The sequence below is a fragment of the Pinus tabuliformis genome, chromosome 6 (assembly GCF_031772625.1).
Source record: "Pinus tabuliformis cultivar Carrire ecotype Pingquan chromosome 6, CPIR1, whole genome shotgun sequence".
In the NCBI taxonomy this organism is placed as follows: Eukaryota; Viridiplantae; Streptophyta; class Pinopsida; order Pinales; family Pinaceae; genus Pinus; species Pinus tabuliformis.
The window spans coordinates 197165540-197188203 of NC_142292.1; the positions used below are offsets into that span (position 1 = coordinate 197165540).

The following is a 22664-nucleotide window of genomic DNA, read 5'->3' on the forward strand; positions in this document are numbered from 1 at the left end:
GTCCGAGGATAGTTTTTGATCTTGTGTCGACCTCGTTAAAAAATGAAACTAGGTTGTGCGGAGCATAGTTCACTTTCCTATGTCAAGCTCCTTAAAAAATGAAACTGGGTCTGGTCGAGCATAGTTCCTGATCTTGTGTCAAGCTCGTTAAAAAATGAAACGAGGGTTACGAGGATAGTTTTGATCTTATGTCGACCTTGTTAAAAAATGAAATAAGGGTTCTGAGGATAGTTCTTTTCCTATGTCAACCTCATTAAAAAATGAAACGACTCCTCCCTTTCCAAATCGAGACTTTGATTAAGATTTCGTAAAATCCAAGTCGAGTCTTTCCAAGATCTCGAAAGTGAACCTTCATTCCATCCACTTTGTTGAATGCAATGAAGCTTGGGGGGCATGTACCTTGTTTTGCGTCATTATGCTGGGGGCATGCGAACTTATAACAAGCATAGTTTTTCGTTTCAAGCTTGTGTAAACATGAAACCGAATTCAAGCAGAGTTCTCCATGGTTCAAGCTTGTGTAAAATGAACCCATACCTAATTCACATCTTGTGATTGTTGCTTTATCCGCTAAATTCTACTAGATGAGCCTTGGTCGTTTTCATTTCATCGCCACCATCTCTTTGGCCGATCATATGCTTTCACTTGGTTGTTTTACCTTTCCTGAGGGACCGCAGTTATGAGTGGTTTTGTTAGCCAGCCTCTTGACCATTATATGTTTTGAGCAGTTCCACCATTGTCGGAACCAGTTGCTGCCCTTTATACCACTCGTTCCTCCAGGACGAGTCACCTTTAAGCTCTTTTCTGACTCGTAAAATATGAAAAGATTGCCGAGTATTTTTCCCTTTTTGACTCGTTAAAGAGAATAAAAATGGAGGTCTGCTTTTAGCTCTTTTCTGACCGTCTAAATATGAAAAGATTGCCGAGTTATTCCTCTTGACTCGTTAAACGTAAATGAGAGGCGGTCGTCTTTAAACCCTTTTCCGACCGTGTAAAGACGAAAAGATTGTCGGACCCTTGTCGTTTCAGGTTCGTTAACAGTTACGAAGCGACGTGGTTTCGATCGCTTTTTTACTTTTTCAGATTGGAATCACTACTCACGAAATGTACTCCTCGATTGTAATGGTCGGGCGGTTCTTTCAAGCATTGTTTTATACTTTTTCGGGCTCGAGAGACACAACTTTAAGAAAAAGGACACCCCTGGAGTTTCCTTTTCCGCTGTCTTTTCGAACTCTCTAAACATGAAAAGACGCCGAGTTCTTCCTCTGTTAGGCTCGTTAAAACTTGATGACATTGGATTCCGTCGAAATGACGCCTTACAAGCATATGCTATCCCCGTCAAGCTTGTTGATAAAAATAACTGGGGTACTCGCCAGAAATGGTGGGGAAAATGGAACCACAATCGTTGTCGTGTCGGCAGTATGTCGCTCTTGAACATGGCACTTGTCTGCATTCGTGTCTGGGTGGGGACATCTCATCTTGTTTTTACGCTTACCTCCATGGGTTTGGGTTATCCTGTTTGACCTCTCATCTGCTCATTACCTCGTCACCATGACCCTTGATCATTTGATGTCAAATACTGCCAAGTCCACTGTCGTGCCGCCAATATGTTCAAGAGAAGTTGACCTCTGCAGAATACTCAACCTCCCTCTAATACCTCACACAAAACATCTTATCCTTCTTTGTCTCGTGTCGATGATGTGGGAAACATTATGGCCCACCTTCGATCAAGGTCACTTCCTGTCGACTTCAGCTCATTATCCAGGAAGTTGACCTAGAGACTCCCTTCAGGTGCCTTGGAGCCTGCATGCCTCAATGGCAGGTTCTTCGTGTTCGACGCGAGGTTTTCATCATTGGCCTCCGATCGAATGATTCTACGGGTGTTCGACGCCGACTCACTGATTCGCACGCCGTAGATTGTACCTATAGTACCTTGAGGACCATTGTCATTATTGGTGGTACCTCTCGCGTCTGTTAACAGTTTTCATCATTGACTGGTAATCAGACGATGTTCTTGCATGTTCGACTTCGACTCCCATATTCGCATGCTTGAACTTGTACTTTGTTCGGGTCGAGATGGAGCACAAGACCCTGGATTTTGTCTGTTGAGATCCAGGTTGCGATTTTGTGGATTATTATGATCATTACATGACTCATTCACTGGATGGCTGCGACCATGCCTGAGTCTACTTATCGATCCTTACTGGATGGCTGCGTCCATACCTTGGATCTGGATTTTTATGTACTCTGCTATGAATGGCTGCGCCCATACCACATATATCATGTACTTGAGATATCAGTTGTACTTCTTCATGCAGGTTCTCCGGCGGCAGTGTTTTCAGTTGGCCATGTTCTTGTAAAGCATTTCACCCCTCTCTCTCTCGGGCTTCATGCTTTAGGGGGCATCTGTTACACAGTAATTTGTCACCGTCCCTATTACCCCCTTCTCCCGCACCTTGGAGGACTTATTCCGGGACTTGTGAGAAGTGACATGACCTGGAAACACTTGCATTGTATCCCCTTGAGTATGTACTTCATATGCCCTGAAGACACCTTCTGCAAAATACCCATAAAAATAGCCCTTTTTCCATTGGCGCGGTTCCACTGTGTATCACTCGCGCCAATGCGGGAAATCCTCCAAAGAGGGCGCGCCAGCTGGCGCTCTGTCTCAGAGTCGCACTCGCGCCAGCCCTGTTGGGTAACGTTTTTAACAAACAAGCTTACAGAGGTTCTTCCTAACCTATTCATGAACTGATTCCATCTTGAGTTAGTTCAGTTGGGCTTCGAATCTCCATAGAAGGGAAGTAGTTCTTCACCTCTCATGGAAGCTTCTTAGTGATAAAGCCAATCCCATGAATCTTGTGGATGACTCTAACTCCTTCTCCTCTATCTATAAAAGCTTGTCCTTTTGCCTTTGACAAGTTAGTCTCCAAGTTCGAAATTCTAAGTCTCAAAGTCTGAGAATTGCCAAGTTCATGCTACAAGGAGCCCTATTCATTCCCATGAGGCTAAATCTTAAGTGAGGAGATTCTTATCCAAGTGACCAAGGAGAGAGAGGCTTGTTCCCCATTCCCAACAAGCTTTGCAAGGCATGTATTGCTGATCACCTAGCCAAAGGAGGATTTGACGTCAGAACTATGGTTGTATTCTTCTTTGTTGTTTATCAATGATAGACGACTATCATTATGGTTCCACTCTTATTGTCTTTGTAATGATGATTGAGTTATATCCTTTCTGACTGATATATAGTTGCATCTATTGGATTTTATGCTTGTGTTTGTGTCGTTCTTTGCATGTGCAGGTGTCCGTTCACGAGGATCGTGGGGATTGTGATCAGCCAGAGCAAAGGAACAGGAGCAACGACTCTTCTACAAGTACTAGCGTTGGAATCCAGGTAGGCCCTTATCATTGGCCTTTAATTTGCAATTAGGAACCTGCGTGTTAGCGTTGTTTGATTGTTGCTAGACCCCATTTGGGCTAGTAGGGATTGCCTCTGTCCGCAGAGGGGATTTACCTCTACAACAATTATTATTAGTATGATATTATTATATTATTATTAAAAAGAAATTCAAGTCTCTCAATCATGAGACTCAATCATGTCATATGTAACTCCCCTCAATTAATGCATATGTTACTCTCTCTCTTAATGGATTCATTCCCCTCTCTTTAATGCTCTTACACACCTTTTACATTCTCTTACACACTTTAATGACTCGTCATAAAAAGATTCCTCTTACACCTCTTTCATGATAAGTTACACTTCTCTCTTAAATGCATAAGTTACACTCGTCTCCTTTATGGCATTTACACTCCTATTTTGGCATATGTAACTCCTCCTCAAGGCATAGGAGTTACTCCCTCATGAATTTGACCTCCTTTCTCTTCCTATATATTTGTGCCTCTCATCCTCACTTGATACACTTGTGCTTGTGAAAGGAGAATTCAAACATGAGAAAGAGAGAGGTGGGGAGTCTGGAGGAAGATTGAGAGAGAGAGAGAGTCTTGAAGAGAAAGTGCAAATCTTGGAGAGCTAAAGTGATTTAATGTTTGCATCAACTACTGCTATTAGAGATATTCTTTAGTTTTGGGTGAACCTCTTCATTCTCTCATTTAATTTGTATCTCTGTTGAACAATTGATTTCTAATAGAAGAAGAATTTGGTTGGGTTTTGCCCCAGTCATTGACCTAACTTCTTTTTGTCTCATTGAGTTCTTGGCTGCCTTCCATTGTGCATATGGTTTATATGGTATATGTTCTATCTACAATTACTTCACTTATTTTGCAGCATAAAGAAGTTATGGATTTAAGTGATTGTAACAACATAAAACATCAAAATTTCAACAAGTGTAGGTTGGATAGGTTCACTTGGACCTTCTTCCTCTAGATTTGTAGGTGACTTGTCATGTTGCCCTTCTTCAAATAGTGGTACATCTTCTTCATCAGACTTGAGAGATTTATGCTTGGATCTCTTGTAGGCATGGTTTTCATCAAATATAACATCTCTACCAACTTCAATTCGTCTATCTTCTTTGATGTAGATTCTATAAGCCCTTGATGAAAGTCTATACCCAACAAAGATACCTTTTATACTTGTAGAATCTAACTTCTTTTACTTGTCTTTTGGAATATGAATATATGCGGTGCATCCAAAGATTCGAAAATGGTCTACACATGGCTTCTTCCCTGAAAACGCTTCTTTCGATGTCATATTGTCAAGGATTCTATGACGACTTCTATTTTGTATGTATACTATTGTCATCGCTGTTTTGTGAAAATTCGTGATCTCGAATCCTACTGCAGTAACTAATAATATTTCTTCTATTTGTTAAATTACTTAAACAAATTATTTGCAGTTTTCTACGGCAAATATCAAAATACATACACTGCAACATTCACAAATAAAATTCCGCAGAAAGTAAATACAAGGAAATTACAATCACATATATAACCATAGTGACAGTTATATTTGGACAATTGTTCCTGGAAAAACCCAATGTGGGAAAACTGGTGCAGCATATGAGGGTTTCTTTTATTAATCTTCAGCAATAATTTTTGTACAAGACAAAATAGAGGAAGAGTACTGAGAGAAGTTGACTAGTGAATTTCTCACACTCCAAAACGTTTCTATGACCCCAAAGAGGACCTTCTGCCCCTTTCACTGGCCTTTCTACATCACCCTTTGCGCATTGACTATGTAGGCCCTGCGTCAACCCCTCTATGCTGATGATCTGTGTCTCTCCTTTGCGCTGCTCCCTTTAGATTTGTCCTGCACTCTCAGACTATGGTGATGCCCTCTCTATCCCACCTGCAACTCACTCTCTGATTCGATTTTCTCTTGCTGAACTTCAGCCATTGAGAAAATCAATCTGCTTGAGCAACTGAGTATCTGCTCTAGTGTGTTCTCCATCTACCCATCGACTTCTTCTTATAATCTTCTGTTGGAGCACCAATGACCAAGATTAAAACATAATCGATGGCTAAGATTAACTAGAAATCAATCCATGTCTTCTTCTAGAAGATTCTCACCATGACTTAATTAATACCCTTTAATTAACCAGATTACTTAAGTTTAGACTTTAGAACCATTAAAAACGTTAATTATTTTAATTAAGTCGTCTCTAGGTGGAATTTCCAGAAACAATTTTTGGGTTTTGGAGAATACATGTATTCTAGCCTCTCCACAAAATTTCGTGGCCAGAACAGATTCGATGCTACAAAAATCAACGCTCCCTCTTAGCAAGGAATGTGTTTTAGTGCTGCAACCCACTGAAGCATCACTCTATCTCTGCACCATCTCCTATCACACTGCTGATGTCTGGCTATCACTGCCCACCAATAACTGCGTAAATTTGATATGTGTTGCATCTGTGATGCTGCTAACCTTGTTGAACTGTTGTCAACCACTGCATCTACACTGCAACTCCCTCTCAACTGTCGCTATTGAGAATCTATTGAAACAGATTCTCCACCATACCCATCTGTTCTCTGAACTGGATGAACTTAGCTCTCCCTAGAGCTTTTGTAAGTATGTCTACTACCTGATCGCCTGTGGAGACAGTGCAATTGAACTACCCCAGGTTGAACACAATCCCTAATGAAATGACATCTGATATCAATGTGGTTCGACCTATCATGAAATACTGGATTCTCAAAGAGTTTTATGCAACTTTGATTATCATAGTAAACATTGGTTGCTCCCATTTTCTTCCTGAACAAGCTCACCAACAATTTCCTAAGCTATATGACTTCGCATGTAGTTGTGCTAGCCGCCATATATTCTGCTTTTGCTAAGCTCAATGCTACTGACTTCTGCTTCCTACTACACCAAGAGATCATTTCCTGATCCAACACTGAAGCAGTACCCAAGGTACTTTTCCTGTCCACTGAGCTACTTGCCCAATCTACATCTGTGAATCCGCTCAACTTGATGTCATCTCCTCAAGTATATTTCAACCCGAGCTCGACTGTTCCCTGCACATATCTGAGAATGTGCATCGCTGCTGCCCAATGTACCCTTTTTGGTTCCACCATGAACTAACTAAGGGTATTGACAGTGAAGCAAATGTCTGGTTTGGTGTTGACCAGATACATGACTGACCCAATTAGTTGTTGGTACAAGGGGGGGTCGACTTCCTTATCCCCTGAGGCATCTATCTTTTTCCAGTTGGTAATCACGGGTGTTGCCATGGGCCTGTGATCTTGCATTCTGAATCTCTTCAGAATTTCTGTAGCATATCTCCCTTGCCCAAGGAAGATTCGCCTATTCTTCTACCATACTTCCAACCCCAAAAAATAGTGCATCAGCCCCATATCCTTCATGTTGAATTTTGCTGCAAGGTTCTTTTTACAACCCTCTATGAGCCTCGATGATTCTGTCAAAAATAGATCATCTACATATAAAACCAGAATGAGAGGTTCATTCTCCACCATCAAATAATAGAGATTGGGATCTGCATGACTCTTGATGAATCCCAACTGCTGTAAGTAACTGTCAATCCAACCATACCACGCTCTGGGTGCCGACTTGAGTCCATACAAGGCTTTCTTCAATCTGCATACATGAGTGTGCTTCTCATGATTTTTGAAGCCTTTAGGTTGCTCTATGTACACCTCTTCTTTTATCACCCCATTCAAGAATGTTGTCTTGACGTCCATTTAGTGAATTTCCCATCCCATCTGCGTTGTTAGGGATATGACGGATTTGATAGAGGTATATTTGGCAACTGGGGTGAAGGTCTCCTCATAGTCTATTCCTTCTTTTTGTGCATACTCCTTTGCCACGAATCTAGCCTTATACTTCTCTACACTGCCATCTGTAGTGTAGTTGATCTTGTAGATCCATTTGGAACCTACAACTAATCTATCTTTTGGTCTAGGCACCACCTCCCAAACATCATTTTTCATGATAGAACTATATTCTTCTACCATGGCATCCATACACACCTGATGTTGTGTGGCTTCTTGAAAACTGGAGGGTTCTGCAACTTGAGCCAGCAAGGCCTGGTATCTGTCAGGTTGCACGTGCTGCCTCTTGTTGGTTCTAGGAGCTTCGACAAACTCTTCTGTGTCCTTCAAGGTCTGATGCACTTCCCTACTGGTCCTACCATTGGCGGTGGGAGGTTCAATTTGTTCCTCTACTTGTACCTGCAACTTTGTCTTCTGAGAACTTCCTGTATCTCCTTCCCTTGAGGAGATGCTGGTACTAGTCACTGTACTTGAATCCTATGACTGTCCCCCTACTTGTTCTACCTGCGATCCCTGTTGTTGCTGGACTAAAGGAACATCTGATCACTAATCTCTTGCAGGGATCTCTCGAGATTTTTTGAAAGCTCTGTCTTCTATGAACTTTACATCTGTTGAATAATCCAGGGCAGTTAGAGTTAGAGTGATTCTTCTTGGCATGGTAACAATTTGTGAAGTGATTTTACAATTTATCTTAGCTTGATCTTCTTCTTATTATTAGTGTATATGTTTGCTTCATCAAACTGCTACTAAAACAAAGAGACAAGAACACAAGATGTTGGTTTTCTGCCAGGGCCAAATCCTCTCCCTCTTGGAGAGGAAAACCCGCACACAATTCTTCTTATAGAGATTCCAATTGACGAATACCAAGACCTTGATGTGAAAATTCTATCACTGCAACAACTGATTTACTTTTCCTACTTATTTCTACTTTTCCTACTTATTTCATCATAAGTTATTCATGAAATTACTTTAACAAACATTAAAATTAATATTGCCGCAGATATCACATCAATACAGAAACAAAAATATGCACACATTGACACAGTTATTTTGGAGTAATATCCTCGGAAAAACCCAATGTGGGAAAACTGGTGCAGCAATGGAGGTTTTATTATTCAACAATTTTCTTGTACAACAGGGTGCCAACCTGGCTTACCCACAGATAGACAAACTTCTAGCACTTTCCTAAACTCAGCATAGGCCCTACTGACCTCCGCTACAGCCTGAAACTCTCTACATCAGCCTGAAACCCTCTGCGTCAGCCTACTGAGGCTCTGCACAGCCTCTCTGGGCTTCTGCATCACTCCTGCAGCCTCTGCGTGGATGATGCAGGCCCTTCTGGCTTTGCGCAGTCTCTGCTGCCTCTGCATGGCTTCCTCTGGCTCTGCGTCTGCCTCTTCTGCGTTGATCTCCTGTCTCTCTGTTTCATACTTGTTGCCTCCTGACTGCTCTCTAGACCACTGGTTCAATTTCTCAACAAACCCTGCTCTAGAAATTGAACTGGCTGGTCTCCCTCAGTGTGTGCTCCACGTGCCCCTCAAGCCTCCTCTTATACTTTTTATGTTGACATCTCAACGGCCGAGATTAAGTCCCTAATCAACGACTAAGATTAGATCTGGCTTCATCCATGTCTTTTGGACCATTCTAATACAGATTCATATTAATACACATTAATATTTTATTTTCCCTAAGTTTAGACTTAGGGACTCCATTAAAAATATTAATTATTTTAATATCTCATGATCTATTTAGAATTTGCCCAAACCCTTTCTGGGTATTGGAGATCTCATGTGCCCCAACCTCTCCACCAAATTTCGTGGCTAGAGCAGATTCGATGCTACCCCAAATCAACACTTGACCCTTGACCTACTAGGCCACTCCAAGACCAAGACATCAATCCTCTTCTTACTATAGAGATCATCATCATAGTGCCACAGAGGTTCTTGTAGCTGCACCATTGCTTGTACTTCCACCGAGATCACGATATCAACGAGGTATTTTATACTTGCATGTGAGCTACTCCGAGATAGTGATCATGACCGAGTCCATCATTGCTACTTCACCTTGATCTTGACTGTGTCTAGAATGCTGGAATGAGATCACTGGTAAGTATGTCGAGTCTGTAGTGACACCTAGAGAGTACGCCGAGACAAAGAGTGTTACTTGAGGACCCTTCCATTCACAAGTATGCCGAGACAATTATGCCTCTTATACTTTTTCTGTTGACATCTCAACGGCCGAGATTAAGTCCCTAATCAACGACTAAGATTAGATCTGGCTTGATCCATGTCTTTTCGACCATTCTAATACAAATTCATATTAATACACATTAATATTTTATTTTCCCTAAGTTTAGACTTAGGCACTCCATTAAAAATATTAATTATTTTAATATCTCCTGATCTGTTTAGAATCTGCCCAAACCCTTTCTGGGTATTGGATATGTCATGTGCCCCAACCTCTCCACCAAATTTCATGGCTAGAGCACATCTGATGCTACCCCATATCAACACTCCCTCTTAGCGAGGATTGTGCTCTAGCAATACTCACTAAGTATTACTCTAATCATCCGACATCGGTACCTGTGCTGATGCTAGGCCTCCCTGCCCAACATCCTCTGCACTGTTGCATCTTGTACTGTTGCCCATGGTTCTGCTACTGCCACTGCTGCATCTGTACGACATCCCCCTCTGCATCCTTGTTGTTGCTGGTCCTTTCTTCCAGCACTGCATCCACACTACACCTTCCTTTGCATCTGTGCTATTGTTGGTCCTTTCTTGCAACACTGCATCTGCACTGCAACTCTCTCTGCATCTGTGCTGCGGTTGGTCCTTTCTGCCACTTGTTCCCCTGTAGGAGTGTAGCTCAACTGTTCAGCTCCACGTTGGAAACAATCTCTGACAAAGTGACACCAGATATCAATATGATTTGACCTATCATGAAATACTGGATTCTTAGAGAGTTTGATGCAACTTTGATTATCACACATGATCCTGGTCGCCTCCATATTTCTTCTGAATAGGTTTACCAATAGTTTTCTAAGCCATATGGCCTCACACGAAGCTGTGCATGCTGCCATATATTCTGCCTCAGACGAGCTTAGAGCCACAAACTTTTGTTTCCTACTGCACCAAGAGGTTATTCCTGATCCAACGTTGAAACAGTACCCAAAGGTACTTTTCCGATCCACTCAACTTCCTGCCCAATCTGCATCAGTAAATCCACTCAACCTGATATCCTTCCCCTTGTTGTACAAGAGCCCATAATCAACTGTTCCCTGTAAATACCTAAGAATGTGCTTGGTTGCTGCCTAATGAGCCCTCTTTGGTTCCACCATGAACTAACTGAGGGTGTTGACAACATATTAAATATCTGGCCTGGTATTGACTAGATACATCAGGGACCCTATGAGCTGTTGGTATAGGGTGGGATCGACATCCTTGTCTTCTGATGCATCAATCTTCTTCCAGTTGGTGATCATTGGCGTAGCCATAGGTCTACAGTCTCCCATCCCGAACCTTTTCAGAATTTCTGTAGCATACCTTCCTTGCTCAAGGAAGATTTCTCCTTTTTGCTGCCAAACTTCCAACCCTAGAAATAGTGCATTCCTCCTAGATCCTTCATATCGCACCCTGTGGCTAGATTCTTCTTGCAGTCTTCAATGAGTCTGGATGATCCTGTCAGGAAGAGATCATCCACATATAATACTAAGATAAGTGGCTTGCTCTCTACGACCAAATAGTAGAGATTCGGATCCATGTCACTCTTGACAAACCCCATCTTCTGCAATTAGCCATCTATTCGACCATACCACACTCTTGGTGCCTACTTCAGCCCATACAAGGCTTTTTTCAGTTTGCATACATGAGACTTCTTCTCATGAGTTTCAAAGCTCTCTAATTGTTCAATGTATACTTTTTCTTCTATTACCCCGTTCAGAAATGTCGTCTTGACATCCATCTGATGGATCTCCCATCCCATCTGGGTTGCAAGAAATATCACGGTTCTAATACATGTATACCTGGCTACCGGGGTGAAGGTTTCCTCATAGTCAATCCCTTCCTTTTGAGCACACCCCTTAGCCACAAACCTGGCCTTATATTTTTCAATATTGCCATCCACAGCATATTTGATCTTGTAGATCCATCTTGAACCTACCACAAATCTATCTTAAGGCCTTGACACCACCTCCTAGACATCGTTTACCATTATGGAGTTATACTCCTCCACCATCACATCTAGCCAGACCTGATGTTGAGCTGCCTCCTTGAAGCTGGCAGGCTCTCCATCCTGAGCTACTAACCCCTGATACCTATCTGGCTGTTTTCGCTCCCTTTTACTGTTCCTTAGCTCTTTGATGAAGTTCTCTGCATCACGCAAAATCTGACGAAGTTCCCTGCTGGTTCTTCCTTTACCAACAGGGGCTTATGTTTGCTCCTCTTCATCATCCTGAGAATCTTCTTGATCTGAGGAAGGATTCTTCACTTCCATTGGTTGAAGAGGCATGACCAACGGATCCTCTTTTGAATGCTCCTTGGAAGGCATTTCGTGAGATCTTCTGAAAGCTCTGTCCTCCATGAACTTTACATCTTGTCGTACTACTACCTTCCTGCTCCCTAGAAGATAGATGTTGTATGCCTTAGCGTTCTTGCTATATCCTGCCAGATACCCCTTTTCTGCAGTCTGATCCGGCTTCTTCCTCTTTTTTTTGGGATGCGACAAGATCCCAAACTCCCAAATATCCTGAAATGACTGACTTCAGGTGTCTTCCCAGTGAAGACTTTCTCTGGAGTAATCTTGCCCAGTGCCCGATGAGGAGTCCTGTTCTGAACGTAGACAGTGGTATTGCATGCTTCTGCCCACAGAAATTTTGGCATATCCTGATCATACAGCATGGCCCTAGCTGCTTCTACAATAGTCTTGTTTTTCCTTTCTGCCACCCCATTCTGCTCCAGATTGTAGGGATATGTCCACTCTCTTCTGATGCCCTCCTTAGTGCAAAAATCAGTGAAGTCCTTATCGACATATTCTCAACCATTATCTGAGTGCAAGACTTTTATTTTATTACCTGTCAGATTCTCCACTAGAGCCTTGAACTCCTTTAATCGACGGAAAACCTCATCCTTGGTTTTCAAAAAATAGATCCAAGTTTTCCTCGAGTGGTCATCAATGAAAGTAAGGAAATACTCTGCACCGTTGAGAGCTTTGACGAACATAGGTCTGTAGATATTTGAGTGTATCAATCCTAGTACACTCTTGGCCCTATGGTGCTCCTAGGAAATGCCGCCTTGGCATACTTTCCTAGAGCGCATCCCCTGCATACATCATCTTGTTCCGTACTTAGATCTGGAACTCCTGTTATAGTGCTCCGGAGAATTCTCAGAGCTCCATGGTGCAAGTGACCCATCCTTCTGTGCCATAGTTCGTGCAAGTCTTTGTCCCCATGACTGCTTATTAGTGCCATTGGAGATTCTAGTTGTAATCTGTACAATCGATTACTTTTGATCCCGATCTACACTTTCTTTTTCCAGCTCTGGTGTTTGACGTATACCTTTTCCTTGATTAAGTAGACGTCATAGCCCTTGCCTTGTAGTTGTGACACAGAAAGTAAGTTCATCCCCAATCTTGGCGCATGCAGCACATTTGTGGCACAGAACCGCTCTCCCGATTCTATCTGAAAAATTATGGTACCCTTTCCTACTGGAGTACACTTTGCCTTTCTCTCCATGGTGATCTGAAAGTTCTTCTCTTCTCGATATTCTGAGAAACACTCTTATGATGCCACGAGGCTCCACTGTCTATATACCATACTTCTGATGATGCAACAGTAGTCATGCATGCCACTTCTTCTTCCAACCTAGAAGCCAACATAGAGAAATCGAAATCTCTCTCTCTTGTGCAATCTTCTGAAAATCTACTTGAGTCCCCTGAGGTGGATGCCTCTGCATCGTGGTCTCGAACCATAACTGATTTTCCCTTTCTGTCTTTGATTACTTGCTTTGATACCATGTGAAAATTCTATCACTGTAGCAACTGATTTTCCATTTCTGTCTTTGATTACTTGCTCTGATACCATGTGAAAATTCTATCACTGCAGCAACTGATTTACTTTTCCTACTTATTTCATCATAAGTTATTCATGAAATTACTTCAACAAACATTAAAATAGATACTGCTGTAGATATGACATCGTAATACAGAAACAAAAATATGCACACATTGACATAGTTATTTTGGACTAATGTCCCCAGAAAAACCCAATGTGGGAAAACCGGTGCATCAAGGGAGGATTTTATTATTCAACAATTTTCTTGTACAATAGGGTGCCAACCTGGCTTACCCACAGATAGACAAACTTCCAGCACTTTCCTAAACCTAGCATTGGCCCTACTAACCTCTGCATCAGCCTGAAACCCTCTGCGTAAACCTATTGAGGCTTTGCACAGCCTCTCTGGGCTTCTGCGTCACTCCTGCAGCCTCTGCATGGATGACGCAAGCCCTTCTGGCTCTGCGTAGTCTCTGCTGCCTCTGCGTGGCTTCCTCTGGCTCTGTGTCTGCCTCTTCTGCGTTGATCTCCCATCTCTCTGTTCTGTACTTGCTGCCTCTAGACTGCTCTCTAGACCACTGGTTCAATTTCCCAGCAAACCCCGCTCCAGAAATTGAACTCACTGGTCTCCCTTAGTGTGTGCTCCAAGTGCCCCTCAAGTCTCCTCTTATACTTTTTCTGTTGACATCTCAACGACCGAGATTAAGTCCCTAATCAACGACTAAGATTAGATCTGGCTTCATCCATGTCTTTTAGACCATTCCAATACAGATTCATATTAATACACATTAATATTTTATTTTCCGTAAGTTTAGACTTAGGGACTCCATTAAAAATATTAGTTATTTTAATATTTCCTGATCTGTTTAGAATCTGCCCAAACCCTTTCTGGGTATTGGAGATCTCATGTGCCCCACCCCCTCCACCAAATTTTGTGGCTAGAGTACATCCGATGCTACCCCAAATCAACACTTGACCCTTGACCTACTAGGCCACTCCAAGACCAAGACATGAATCCTCTTCTTACTGTAGAGATCATCATCATCATCATTATTGTTGCTTCACTGAGATCATCATCATAGTGCCACAGAGGTTCTTGTAGTTGCACCATTGCTTGTACTTCCACCTAGATCACGATATCAACGAGGTCTTTTATACTTGCATGTGAGCTACTTTGAGATAGTGATCATGACCGAGTCCATCATTGCTACTTCACCTTGATCTTGACTGTGTCTAGAATGCTGGAATGAGATCACTGGTAAGTATGTCGAGACTGTAGTGACACCTAGAGAGTAGGCCGAGACAAAGAGTGTTACTTTAGGACCCTTCCATTCACAAGTATGCCGAGACTGTTATGCTGCTATGGTGATGACTGTGAGACTGTAAGGAGGCCGAAAATATGGTGGAATGACTTCCGAAATACATACTGTAACAACCCTTCAAAACATTGTAGGTATCCGAGATTCCTTATTGCAATCATCCCTAAGACATCCGAGATCCTGTACCTCTTGTACTTCCTACACCTATCCGAAATCCAAAATCCAAAATTTCAAAGCTTCCTACACCATACGAAATTTCAGGTGTACGAATATATTTTCTATGGTGACCCCAACAGGGTATATATAGTGGTTTGTGTGTAGGTAAGCTGACTTGTATTCATGACTAGACATGTCACTTTAACTGAGCCGACATCACTGTTCTTTAATATATATTTTGAGGTTGACTTAATTGTTTTCTTCATTGTTTTGCAAGCAAACTTCTTCATGCTTGTCTTGGAGGGTTGTTCTTGACTAGTATACATTTTACATATATGCTCAAGAAGAGTGTTTTGCACATGAATTTGACTCTTTGACTTTCCTAAACCTATGGAATGAGCAAGAAACTCATTCATATAATTTATAAAAATAATATTTCTTTTTCTTGACAAGTACAAAGATCAAAGTTATATTGAAAAATACCGAACCTAGTTATACTTTTCTCAACAACATCTCGTCTCACTACAATCTTCCTGCTATCAGGAACATATATTTTGTATGCCTTTGAGGTCTCACTATAACCTACGAGATACCCCTTTTCTGCATTCTGATCCAACTTACTACACTTCTTAATGAAAATGAAATTAACTCAGAAAATATGTAAAGCACACATAAAAACCCAGACACAAAATATTGGCGGAAAAAGGCTGAAGCCTCACGTATTCTCTCTCATTACACACTAAAAAAATTGAATATAGTGTTACAAATAAATAAATGAGAGACAGTGTTCTCAAGATAATGTGTGCTATCTTAGACACTTTTGGTTGAGATAATTTCTCCTTTGGTTGAGATAATTTCTCACCAGACACACACAAATATAGGAGTTACCTAAACTAACTCCTATCTTAGAGGAACAACCCAAGAGTTAGGCACAAATTCCTAACTTGGAATATTTAATTAATTAATTTATTTTTGGATTTATTAACGTTTTATGAGAGAGTCTAACACTTTTCATCTGGAATGTGACAATAGGCCACACTCCCGAATATCCTCAAATGACTTACCTCAGGTTTCTTCCCGATCAAGTCTCCCTCTGGCGTTTTCTTCCCCAAAGCTCTGTGAGGTGTCTTATTTTGAATGTACATTATTGTGTTGCATGCTTCTGCCTACAAGAATCTAGGCAAATCCTGATCATACAAGATGCCCTTTGCTGCCCTGATTATAGTTATGTTCTTCCGCTCCGCTACTCCATTCTGCTATGGATTGTAGGGAGTTTTCCACTCTCTTTTGATACCCTCCTTTGCGCATAAATCTGTGAAGTCTTTATCCATGTATTCTCCACCATTATCTGAACGCAGTACCTTGATCTTTTTCCCTGTCATGTTTTCTATGAGAGCCTTGAACTCTCGAAACCGATCAAAGACCTCATCCTTGGTCTTTAAAAAGTAGATCCAGGTTTTTTTGGAATGGCCATCAATGAAGGTGACGAAATACTTGCCACCGCTAAGAGCTTTGGTGGACATAGGGTCGCAAATATCTAAGTGTATCAATCCCAACACACCATTGGCTTTGCGTGGAAACTATTGCGCTGCTCCCTCTGCCTCTGACAAATCTCAATCTAGAAACTTTTATTCTCTACCGACTCACTTAGAGAATTAATTTTCCACGAAAAAATTGCCCACCTAGCAAATGGACTGCGTAGCCTCTTTGGGGTTTCGAACTGCTACCTAGATAGTTCTTTTCGAAATCCTTCTTCCATCTGCAGCCAAGCGCTTCGTGCTTTATCAGTGCTCCGATACCATGTGAAAATTCGGTGATCCCGAATCCTATTGTAGTAACTGATAATATTTCTTCTATTTGTTAAATTACTTAAACAAATTATTTGAATTTTTCTAGGCAAATATCAAAATACATACACTGCAGCCTTCACAAATAAAGTTTTGCGGAAGGTAAATACAAAGAAAATACAAGCACATATATAACCACAGTGACAGTTATTTTTGGACCATTGTCCCCAGAAAAGCCCAATGTGGGAAGACCGGTGCAACAGATAAGGGTTTCTTTTATTAATCTTCAGCAATAATTTTTGTACAAGACAAAATAGCGGAAGAGTCACCGAGAGAAGTTCACTGGTGAATTTCTCACACTCCACAACGTTTCTCTGACCTCAAAGAGGACCTTCTGCCCCTTTCGTTGGCCTTTCTACGTCACCCTCTGCGCAATGACTGCATAGGCTCTGCATAAACCCTTCTGCGCTGATGATCTGCGTCTCTCCTCTACGCTGCCCCCTCCAAATTTTCCCTCCACTCTCAGACTATGCTGATGCCCTCTCTCTCCCACCTGCAACTCGCTCTCTGATTCAATTTTCTCTTGCCGAACTTTAGTCACTGAGAAAATTGATCTGCTTGAGCAACTGAGTTTTGCTCTGGTGTGTTCTCCATCTGCCCATTGAATTCTTCTTATAATCTTCTGTTGGAGCACCAACGACCAAGATTAAAACATAATCGATGGATAAGATTAACTAGAAATTAATCCATGTCTTCTTCTAAAAGATTCTCGCCATGACTTAATTAATACCCTTTAATTAACCAAATTTCCTAAGTTTAGACTTAGGAACCATTAAAAAAGTTAATTATTTTAATTAAGTCATCTCTAGGTGGAATTTCCAGAAATGATTTCTAGGTTTTTTAGTACAAGTATTCTAGCCTCTCCACAAAATTTCGTGGCTAGAACACATCCAATGCTACAAAAATCAACATGCTTCTCCCCATAGAAATTTTGGTAGGTCTTGATCAAATATCATAGTCCTTATGCATTCTTCAATGGTTCTATTCTTCCTTTCTGCTACTCCATTTTGTTCAGGGTTGTAGGGAACAATGAGCTCCCTCTTAATGCCTACTAATTTTGCAATATGCTATAAGTTCTTTTGAAGTGTATTCACCTCCATTGTCGGATCTTAGAGTTTTTATCTTTCTTTCGGTTAGGGTCTCAACTTCGGATCTAAACTCCTTGAACTTCTCAAATACTTCATCCTTTGTCTTGAGAAGATAGAGCCATGTCTTTCTAGAGTGATCATCAATGAAGGTCACATAATATTGGTGGCCTCCAAGAGATTTATTAGACATGGGCCCACATACATCAGAATGAATGAGATCTAATAATCACTACTTGTAAAGGGTTTCTTAGTATTCTTTCCCAAGGCACATCCCTTGCATACTCCTTCATGGTCCTCCTTGATGTTGGGGATGCCCTTCACCATTTGACTTAGAGAGGGTATTATCCTATAGTGAATATGCCCATATTTTCTATTCCAAGTTCGATGGGACTGATTTCCATATGAACAAGGGCTTGAGGAGATGGAGTTATAACTCACTTTTATTTGTGCCAGTTCTAAACATTGAAAGATATAACTATACAAATTTAGGCAACTTTGGTTGTACGTTTTGCAAATTTCACAATATCCATTCACCACAATGCCTTGGAATCTACTTGGACCAATTATCTATTCATTTTTTTCATCTTCTTTTTTAGAAGAATAACTTGAAACTCACTTCGGCAATCAAACACTTTTTCCGTCATAATTGAGCTCGGTTATAAGCCCTATATCAAAGAGATATAGGAACAAATCATGTACCTCGACCAGGTAATCTTCCTTCATGAATCCCAATAACCCTTGCTTTTTCAAAACTAGAATCTTTTCACCAAATCAAAACTATACCATCTACAAAAGAAACTCTATCTCCTTTATCTTCTAAACAAGAAATGCTAAGTTGCATTGAAATGGATACGAGAACAGATACAAATATGGCAAATTTTCAAAAAATATGGATACGATACGACAAGGAAACAACACACACAAACATATATATATGATAAAATAAAATTTTCATATTATCATTCATTTTTTAGTCTTTAGAATCTAGATTCTATATTTAAAAATACATAATCATCATCATGAATTCAACATAAACAAATCATCATCATCAATTCAGTATAAACATTGTCATCATCATCATCAATGATTATTATAACATTCAAGTTGGCACCTTTGATTAAAATGTCAATACCCACTCACAGTTTAAAGGAATATGAGATTGTTTTTAGAGTCACATCATACTTCATGAAATTATATATTTTTCTAATGAATTTGACAGCACTAACACAGAGGCAACATACTGAATTTGACTTTATAAATAGTATGTTGCACAGTATCTTGACAGCAATATATAATGTAAATTTAATGTACAATGACATAGAAATATTGTTTAGTATCACCGAATATAATGTAAATTTAATCATTGTAAATAACAACGTCTACACATTATAAATTGGATTGTATTCTAGTAGCTACAATAGGGGATGCCCTGAAATTCATAGAAAGAAGTAAGCTGGATTTATTTATTCACGACCTAAGATTATATGACCAAGAATCAAGTTGCCACAATTTAAGCAAGTATTGTGAAATATGATACTAGTAAAGAAATGCTAAGAAATTTAACCTAATGCGAAGAAACTGCTTCCACTAGCCAACTTTGTGGGTAACAACTTTCCTTCTTGATTTCATAGATACCTTATGGGTTTCCATTCCAAATTCCAGGTTTCCATCCTTTAGATCTAGCATTGTTGAAACCTGGTTGGCAAATACCTCTATCATGTCATGAATCCTTTTTCAATATAAATGTTCACTTTTAGATGAGTTGTAATTAATGGATATAAGGTCTGCAAAGAATTCAATTGCATTTACATGCTCTGAACAAACAAACCTGGAATATATTTTTGCAATAAAGTGTCTAGAACATTGGAAACTTGGAAAACTAGAAACCTAGAAACTTGGAAACTTATCCACATTTTCTGGAAACGTATCCAAATTTTCTTGAAACTCCTTTGAAACATTTTCGATCTCAGGCTAGCCATTTCCAAAAAAGTGAAATGTGGCGGAAACGTTTCCATGTCGTTTCGTATGTGTTTTCATATCTAAAACACTGAACAGTGTTTCCGAGAGTTGGGGGCGGTGTTTCCGATAACTTAGAAGAGATGGAAAGTAAATTCTTTTTCAAACCTGGGACATAGTGGATGTTGGTGAGATGTAGCTTTGCTCCACTTTCTAACTCCAATGATGTAGATCCAAGGCCCTTGACTGCATATTTGTTGTTGTCTCCAAGTTCCAATGCGTGTGATGATGATCCTTTTGATAGAGTATGAAATTGTCCACTTTCTCCTATCATGTGTCTTGAGACTCCACTATCAATAATCCATGCATTTCCATCATCAAGTGGACATGTAAGTGCAGCCAAAAATCCTTCACTCTTGACTCTTCTAGTTTAGATTGTAGATAACCCTTACACCAAATCTTCCTACAAGCTTCAAGAGGTTGAGTCCCATCTTCAAATAGCTTGCCATTGAGAGAGTGATCTTTCTTTTAAGACTTCCTTCCTTCCTTCCTTAAAATGATAGCCAACAAAGTGATCTTCAAATAGTCCTTCATTCACCTTAGCTCTGATACCATGTTGAGAAATCAATGCATGTAGATATTAGGGTTTGATTCCTCTTTTCTTGATAATGGTGATTTATGTTGGCCTCTTTTACTTCTTTATTATGCTATCTTTCATGAAGCAATTACCAAATAAAATGTATGAAGATCACAAAAACAAGGAACAAAAGGTATAGACACTCAACCAGGGAAAAACCCCTATCCAAGGGAAAACCAAGTCAAACTCTTCCACTGGTAGATTCAAATCAAGATGAGACAATCCAAGACCTTTTTGGCCTACAAAAGACCTCGTCCAATCACCAAGTGAGCCCTTCCTTCAATTTGATGTATTTTGCCAAAGTTTCCAAGTGTCAGCTTCATAGATGTAGTTTGAATCCAAAATTTCGCCCCCCCAGCTACAAAATTGCGGTCCTGCAACTATTTCAGAAATTTCGGCCCCTAGCTACTCGTCTAGAAACCCTAAAATCTTTGCACGTGCAAGAGAAATGCCCAAAATCTTCAATTTTCCTTCTTCCTTGAATTAGGTCTTCTTCTTCTACACTTCGCTCTCTTTTTTGTCCTCTTTCTCTTCTGGATCGAACATGTGTGAGTGTGATTTCAAATGAGTCGATTTGCCTCTATTTATACTAATTTTGCTAGGTTGAATAGCCCTAATCCATATCGACTTCATCATGACAAGGTTGACTTGGTGAGGAAGTGACAAATGACACTTTTGACTCAAAAATACATTTCTTTACATGATACAAATCCCCATGAAGGGTCTAATAAATGTGGAAAAGACTCTTTTGACTCATGACAACCTAGAAGCCTTCAATGGAGGCTATGACCTAGAAAATAAATAAAAGAGCATGAAACCCATGCTTCAAATTTTTCTTTTTTTTACAATAAATTTTTCTTCTGACAAATACAACTATGAAGACCGACACTAGTTACATTCTTCAACAGTTGGTGAGGTTGACACATTGATTTCTTGTTTTATCTCTCTCTTTGTGCTCTCCACAAGCTCTTCTAAATACTTAATTAGAATTTCATGGGCTTGCCATTGAGATTTTATCACAGCCATCAGAAAGTCCAATTCAGTGGTTGCATATAACAATAATTGCTTTAAATTTGTATTCCTCCTCCATATCATTACCCATGGAATCCAATAGCTCATTCATATCATCTTCTTTATGGCCAATGCGTTTGTGTGCACTAATCTTAGCTATCATGTTTTTGTGTAACTCTTGGACGAATGTAAACAACCCTCAAATTGCATGCAGGATATCTTATGAGACCAAGGATGCTCTTGCATCATGTCCATAGTGAAATTGATCATTAGACTCATCTAAAAACATTGAGATGAGCAAACTCATAATATTTATGATTAATAGGAGGTTGAGGATGAACACCATTTCCTTGTAACTTACCCTATTCTTAATAATAGTGAACAACTTTATCTAGTTTCATAACTTCTCTTCAAAATTTTCTTGTTTAAGAAAAACATTATGAAATTGGTACTTCATTGAAACCATTTTCATAGAAATGACATGCTAAATAATATTTTAGATGATTCCCTTTATTTGCCCAATAATCCTTTTTGGTCTTAGAGGATGGTAAACATCTTATCATCATCATCATCATCAACATCAATTTTGTAACAACCTAATTCAATAAAATTATATACCCAAAAATAAATGAAGAAATTCAATAACAAATAACTTTAAATATAATCAAAATTAATGCTCATATTGACAAATTCCAAATGGAACGTATTCTAGACTCCAACTGCATTTGTGATTCCATAAAATGATAGAAGAGAAATAATGATATAATGGTTAATAGTAAAAATCATTTAGTATATATTTGAATGATAATAAAACGTGGATAAATATTTGAAGTCTCTCCCACTGAAAGTTGTGCCATGAATAATTGAAGTTTCTTCTAAGTTCATTAATCCAAAGTTGCTTGTTACCACCCAAATTGTACTTAATGATAAAATCAATAATCCATAAGGTACAACTGAAAGGGAAATTGTTAGGATAGTGACTAGTCACCAATGTCACCTCAAGAACCTTTCCTCTTCACTTTAGACTTACTCTCCTTCAGCTCAAAGGGGTATCCATAATAGGATTGCTAAGGCTAAGCAATTAATCACAAGGTGAAGTGAAAGTAGCCTTAATAAAACAGAGTTTTTGGATATTTTTAAGGATTTTAAAATAGGTGATGGAAGTAGAAATCAATGTCAAATCCAAAAAGGGCAATGGAGTCAAGCTAACTCAAATGGCTTATGAGCCCAAGAAGAAACCTTCTTTAGAATTGGCCCGTTTCATTCAAGGATTCAGGCTAAGAGATTAGAACCAAAAAGAAAGAGTAATCCCTCACCCAATCAAGATTAGAAACAGAGGTTTAAGATTCAACAAGAAGGGAA

General features: G+C 39.9%; 1 protein-coding gene across 20 annotated transcripts in view; it reads left to right on the forward strand.

The window, feature by feature from the left end:
• The window catches only part of LOC149258140 (uncharacterized), a 393208-nt gene that overhangs the window by 362751 nt on the left and 7793 nt on the right, over window positions 1-22664 (forward strand). For 18 of the 20 annotated variants that reach the window (XM_089414762.1, XM_089414748.1, XM_089414744.1 and 15 more), the window contains one exon: window positions 3299-3391. The exons of the other annotated variants lie outside the window; for them this stretch is intronic. In XM_089414762.1, coding sequence (XP_089270888.1) covers window positions 3299-3391 — 93 coding nt within the window. The remainder of the gene's footprint in view (window positions 1-3298; window positions 3392-22664) is intronic. 20 annotated transcript variants of the gene reach the window in all.